The 6,622-nt window shown below is 28.9% G+C and overlaps 1 protein-coding gene across 1 annotated transcript; it reads right to left on the bottom strand.

The window, feature by feature from the left end:
• Positions 1–640: 640 nt before the first annotated feature.
• On the bottom strand, positions 641–4,932 carry LOC113377360. The gene is made up of 5 exons (XM_026617653.1): positions 4,796–4,932; positions 2,695–2,929; positions 2,473–2,633; positions 1,659–1,751; positions 641–1,220 (listed from the first exon to the last, which is right to left on the bottom strand). Exons 2-5 carry the CDS (start codon positions 2,916–2,918, stop codon positions 667–669), a joined length of 1,032 nt encoding a protein of 343 aa, XP_026473438.1. The 5' UTR covers positions 2,919–2,929; positions 4,796–4,932; the 3' UTR covers positions 641–666.
• Between the last annotated feature and the right edge of the window lie 1,690 nt (positions 4,933–6,622).

Raw genomic sequence — 6,622 nt, 5'->3', positions numbered from 1 at the left:
ATCATCGTTTAGCAGAAAATCGAGAAAAACTCATAAAGATCATTTTCAAAAATCAATAAAATAAAAAATTAGAATCATATATAGATTCATTTTATGGTCATTGATGTCTACAAAAATCAAAAATCTCATAATTTCTCGATATTTGTCAATAAAGTCAATATTTGTTTTAAACAATATTTTTAACTATATATCATTGTTCACGGAAAACTCGAGAAAAACGTATCATTAGAGTTTTCAAAACTCAGTAAAATAAATTTCGAAAAAAATAGAATTATCGAGGTCTATTCAAATCAACAATCTCATATTTATAATAAAATCAATAAAATCAATTATTGTTTTTTGAGCTACAGATCACTTTGAGGAAAAATTCGAGAAAACCTCAGAAATCAGTATTCCAGGATCGGTAAAATAAAAATTAACAAATTAAAATTACATAAAAATTCATTTTATACTCATTTATATCTATTATAATCAATAAATACATAATAAAATACTAATTTCAAAAAAATTCTAAAACTGCTAAAAACACAAACTTCCACTATAATCCATATAAATCAGCATGTCACAGTTTAAACATCTAACAAACATTTCGAAAAAAGACAATTTGTCAGTCTAGAAGATATTCTACAAAAGTGCCTTGAAGATAACAATTTAAATGTTTCGAAATCATATACATACAAAATCGTAACGACTTTGTAAAACTTCAATCAAAAATACTATTGAAGCAATTACCCACCCCACCACTAATATAAAAAACATCGCTGACAAGCTAAACATAGTCAAAGGTGTTGGATCAACGTGTTCATTGTGTGAATTAAAATACCTGTACATGTAGGTACGATTTAATTTACGTATAATGTCATTTAACCAATGTTTTACAATTCCTGATTGAACAAGACGACTTATGTATTTGTTCAACAATTGGGTAAATCTTGATCGTTTGCTTAATGCAAAAGAAGTAAAATATTTGGAGATACAATCCTCTACAATTTGTACGTATGAAGATATTTCTTCTACATTTTCGACATCCATTACATATCTGTTACCTTGCACTTGGCAAAATATTGCGTAGTGGCCCTCGCGAATTCGCTGTAGTCGTTGCTCAAAACTTTTCTCTGGTTTATTTCGTTTCAAAAAATCCCTCAGATATTTGTGAGGTGAAGCTTCCAGTTCCAAATAGAAAGGTAATTTCTTGTAATGTTCTCCCCAATAAATATCATCTGTTAATAAAACGACGTTTCATGAGTTACCTAAATTCATGGACCGATTCTACCGCACAACAGACCAATGTTATGGCAAGGCCATGTTACGCTTCAACTTGCATACATTATGCAACTGAATTATACTGAATACTGTCAAAATGTCGTGTATGTGCTGTGCATTCAGGCGTTTTACACATAAACTGCAACGTCACTTGTATGTTATGAAGCTGGGTCAGAAAGACCCTGTTATCTAAAATCGTTTTTTCGGCATTTGTGCGGTTTCTAGGTTTGGTTTTCTATCTGACGCCTGACTGCAAAGCAACCACATGGCTTTTGTCAATATTAAGAACAAATTTGTATGGAAACTTCTTCATAACATAGCCCTGCCTTAGCATTGGTCTGTTATGCGGCAGATTCGATCCATTAGATTAAAACCATATCATCATATTATTTTACCTCTTTTTGTCATATCTTCGAGAGTGCGGATTGGCTCTGTATATTTACGTTGAGTTAAAAATGATGAATATCCAGTAAAGTATGCTGTAGTCACTGTAAACATAATTACGCAAGTATGACATTCTTTGCTTTATATATGTATATTTATACAACATCTCTTGAAAGACTGTCCCATTCTTGGAAAGACAGCTATTATAAGTAACCATTTAACTGTTTTTTTTTTTTCAAAAATTGCAAATTAAATAGACAAAGATCAACGATTTAGGTGCATACTCGTCAATTCACAAAATTCTACCTTTTTTTCATGACGAGTATACTCGTCAATCGCACTTAATATGTTATCTATATCAAGTTGTATACCGATAACTTATAGAATACAGTCAACCCTTCTATAACGCGAAACTCTGGAAGCTAAAATTGCGACAGCGCTGCTATAACGCGGTTTCCTTTTCCCATTATCGACTATTTTATCATTTAAAGTATGTTTATAACTAATCATAACTGTGTACTACATCGATTTCAGTGTCAGATCCTCCATCACAGCACGTTATTCTTTCTAAAAAAAATCAGCTTGATTTTTTTTTTGAAAACGGTTTATTTTGATTTTTGTTTATTTTTTTTATTATATTCTTATAATAACTCTTCACTTCAATAAAAACAATATATATAGTTTATCCTGTCTTTAGAGTTTATTACCCCAGTACAAATGATGTGATTTGTACTAATTCACCGCGTTATTGAAGGGTTGACTGTACTTTATAATCTTATTGTTGCCTGTATAATTAATAAAAATATATATCTGTACTTATTTTACCTATCATACTACATAAAATCCAACCAAGCAGTAAACACCTCAAAGAAATATTGCGAGGAAAATAATTACATCCATGCAAAGTTGTGATGTTCAAGATCGTTAGAAAACATTGTGTTATATCTTCAAAATATAAACTTGTTTCAGATAAACCGTTAATATTACTGAAAACAATCAATAATTAAAAATCAATTATATAAATAGAAAAAAACATATAGGTGTTACCTTTGGTAGAAACTATTCAATTGATTTAAGAAGAAAGTCGTTGTGAAAATTGACACTAGAAAACAAATCCATACCGTGATGTCTAGTGATAGAAATAAATAACTTATTGTTTTGATCGGGGCTGGTTTTGGAACCAACATCGTTACACATACTGATCCAAGTATAGACGTGATTTCAAACTTATTAAAAGTATCTTCAGTAAGCCATACTGAACACGTTGCCATATCCGATTTTCCTGTTAACACATCATTTTTAGTTTTTTTCCATGGATCATCTGATGATTTATGTTTCAAAATTTGTACAGGTATTTTAATTCTTTTAAATATCTCATTAATTATTCGATACTCAACACCATCGATAGTATCATTTTCCAATATAATGTGAGGAGGGCAATGAAACACGCTTATTCGAAATATTGTTAGAGTTTTAATAAAGTTTCTCTGGGTATCAAACAAATGGTTTAGCAAATGCTTAAAACCCCCAATACTTTTGTAAGTAATTACATAAGGTTGTTGAAAGGCTGCAGGCCCCCACATTTCAAATACAGTTCGATTCGACAAATAGTTACTTAAAGTTTCATTTTGTACATCATAATCGTTTCTAATAAATACTATTATTACGTTCAATAAGTGCTTATATGCAATATCTCTTACGTGCGAATCAATTTCAATCATTCTACAATTCTCGCATATAACTAATATATCACTATAAATGTTTTTTGATTCAATATCCTTTATTAACTGTGACTCATTAGAGAACAGCGAATTTACGGGTCCGATAGACTTATAGATAAACATAAAATTTCTGCATATATTTTTATATGTATCCTTAATATTTGACATTTGATTTAAAACTAAAGGAATGTATAATCTGTTCAGGGACTCCACAGCAAAGTTGCTTAAATGCTGGCCATCATGTGTAATAAACCAACAATCACTTTTTGGAGGAATCATATACTGAAATATTGATTCTGATTGCACTATAATGAACCAAAAGAGAAAATATTTAATGAACAAATATTTTGCCATTTTATATTTCTTTAAAACATATAAATTCGAGCTCAATAATATGCTTACTCAATACTTTCTATTTTTCAAATGCAATATATAATTAGAATGCTATTAATTTGATGCGTCTTTTGTAAATCGTATCTATAAAAATATTTTTATTAGGAAGTAGACATATGTCACAAAATACATTTTATCATTTGATCAAAGCGAATAAAAAAACTATTTCTGTTGCATTGATATTTATTCTATCAACCACATGATAATAACTATAATGTAAACTTCAGGATAATACTTTAGTTAAATAATGCATAAATCTGGGATTAGATTAATTCATTTAGATAATTAACTTCTCAAAGAAAAATATGTATGTTTTTGCCAGAAAATTGTTGCTCATGTTATATCGACGTATCAATTCCTTCTGAATCGTTTTAGATCAAAATCGAAATGTGTGTGCACGTGTTTCGATTTTTGACATTTCATCGACTTTTTCTCAAAATTGGCTGAACCGATTTCAAAAACGAATAAATTTGCGATCGCAAGAAATTCTGAACCAATTTTGAATATATAAAATTCCACAAGTATCAGTTGCGGTTTGTGATAATTAGTTTTAGGCAAAGATTGGCCGAGACGATTGAGTGTTTCTTTGTAATTAAACGTTAATTTTTTTAACGATTTTAATAAAACTTAACATGGCTTATAGATTTCATAGTGCTAATAAATAAAGTGGTTGCATTATGAAAATTTATTAAAATTTACATGTGAGAGTTTATGCACGATAATTAATATAATTTCATATAAATCTGTTTGAAAGATATCAATTGAAATATGCATTGATTAGCTTTCAGTGCATCTAAAAACATTATTTTCGAAATAAATAGCTGAAAATTTTATCTAAATTTAGTGGATCATTTACACATCATTTCGAATCGTTTATGCCAATTGCCTAAATTAAAATGCCACTTACTCTTAATTTAGTTATGAACATCTACACAAATATATATGTATGTACTTACTTATCAGTTCTATTATATATTATACAATTTAATAATACATGTCCTTAATATTTTAAAATAAAACAAGTGATCACTTACTTAATTATAGAACATTGTGTCACTATTGCATTATATATAGTTATGAAATGTTTATCACTTATTTTAACGGAACTAAAATTTTAAAATTACATTCTCTAAATTTTAAAATTACGTCTTTCTTGGTTGAAAGTACTTCATAATCTGATATGTTTCATATTTAGTATAAAAATATTTATATGTATACCATGTGACAGGGGGGTACTGGAAATTTTTAATATCAATAACACAGAGTGGGGCATTTAAACTGGAAGCATTTGGTATGCAAAAAATGAAAATAACATTATTTATTTATTTAATATAGCTGTAACATATCTCCTTAAAACAAAATCAATTATAATCAATAATAAAACATAAATGATTCACCCATTTAATATACTGAATTGAGTGCATATAAAATTTGAAACAGATTGATTGACTTGATCCAGAAAATTATAATTACTTCTGTATAATATAACAGTTACCTAAAATTATTCCTACTGAAAATTTTCTTCTATTTTAGTGTGTAACACATAGAAATAAATTGGTTTAAAATGAAAAAAAAACACGTTTTAAACTTACAGTGCAATTAAAAGTCAGTATTAAATAGAAATAAATTATTAATCTTAAATAACATTTACATTGATCGTTGTCTTATTTTATATATATTTTAATAACTTCTCTGCCACAAATGCAATAACAGCAAATGAATTCCCCAAAACCAAAAAATGAAACGCTCCAGCCATATGCTTTAAAGATAAAGGTTGCGGTCTATGAGACTTAAATGGCCTTCTTTGAAAAAAATCTGATATATAATTTTCTCCTTGACTTACAATCACCGCCTGCAACCAGTGATCTATTATTCCTGATTCCACCAGCTGAGATATTTTCTTGTCGAATAGTTGTTTATATGGTGAATTTACTTGCAATGCAATCATGAGGTAATATCTGGTCAAACATTCCTGAAGGCAGACGAGACGTTTTGATACTGTCCCTAAATTTTCGGAATTCGTGGTATAAGTTCTGTCTAAGGCTTTGACTAAAATTGCGTAGTTGCCATCATTTATGAGTTTTAAGCGATATTCATCATCGTGATAGCTTTGAAAGCGATTTGCTAAAATTTCCAGATGCGGTATTCCGGAAGAGGTCAACATTTGATGTAAATGTGTCCTTTGCTCATATTTTGAACCCCATTTTAAACCTAATAAGGAATTTAAAAGATTATTTGACGTATTTAGGACGAATAATTTTTTTTATACATTTTTAGGAGCTGTTGATATATTTTGCTTACTTAAAAAAACAGATACTCGAAACGCGAAATAGATTAAAAATTGTTTGACTTATAATATGGAGTAAAAATGAGAAGTTGCCCAGTACATCACTAGGATCACTAACTGTTTAATTTTGCTCAAAAGGAGATTTTAAATATACAGAACAAATTATGTAATCTATATATCAGCCACATCTAGTAACCAGAGTTAAATAAAAGTTAAAAATATTTGGTAATATAATACCAGATAATAATTTAAGGGGGTATTCTAGTGTAGAGCGATGAATTTTAGGTCATTTTTAAAGTGTCGTAAAACAAAGCAATGAATGATTTTACTATCCATTTTTTTACCACTTGTTTATCAATATTATTCAAATACAAAACAAAAATTAAAAAATAAAAAAGTTGAAAATTGTAAAAACTGGCAGCTGCTGAAGTGAGTGGTGTCAAAAAATTGGCACCTCAGTCTTGACATGATTTCAGCCCTCCTAGCCATCGGAAATGCAAAAAACAAAAAGATTATTAATCTACAATGATGTCGCAATCGCCCGAACTAGCGATGAGTAAAAAAAATTTTTTGT

The sequence above is a fragment of the Ctenocephalides felis genome, unplaced genomic scaffold, assembly GCF_003426905.1.
Source record: "Ctenocephalides felis isolate EL2017-DRISC unplaced genomic scaffold, ASM342690v1 CF-g0.4_SCAFFOLD_01886, whole genome shotgun sequence".
Classification (NCBI taxonomy): domain Eukaryota; kingdom Metazoa; phylum Arthropoda; class Insecta; order Siphonaptera; family Pulicidae; genus Ctenocephalides; species Ctenocephalides felis.
Note: the sequence above shows the minus strand (reverse complement) of the source record. Positions and strands in the feature narration are given on the sequence as shown.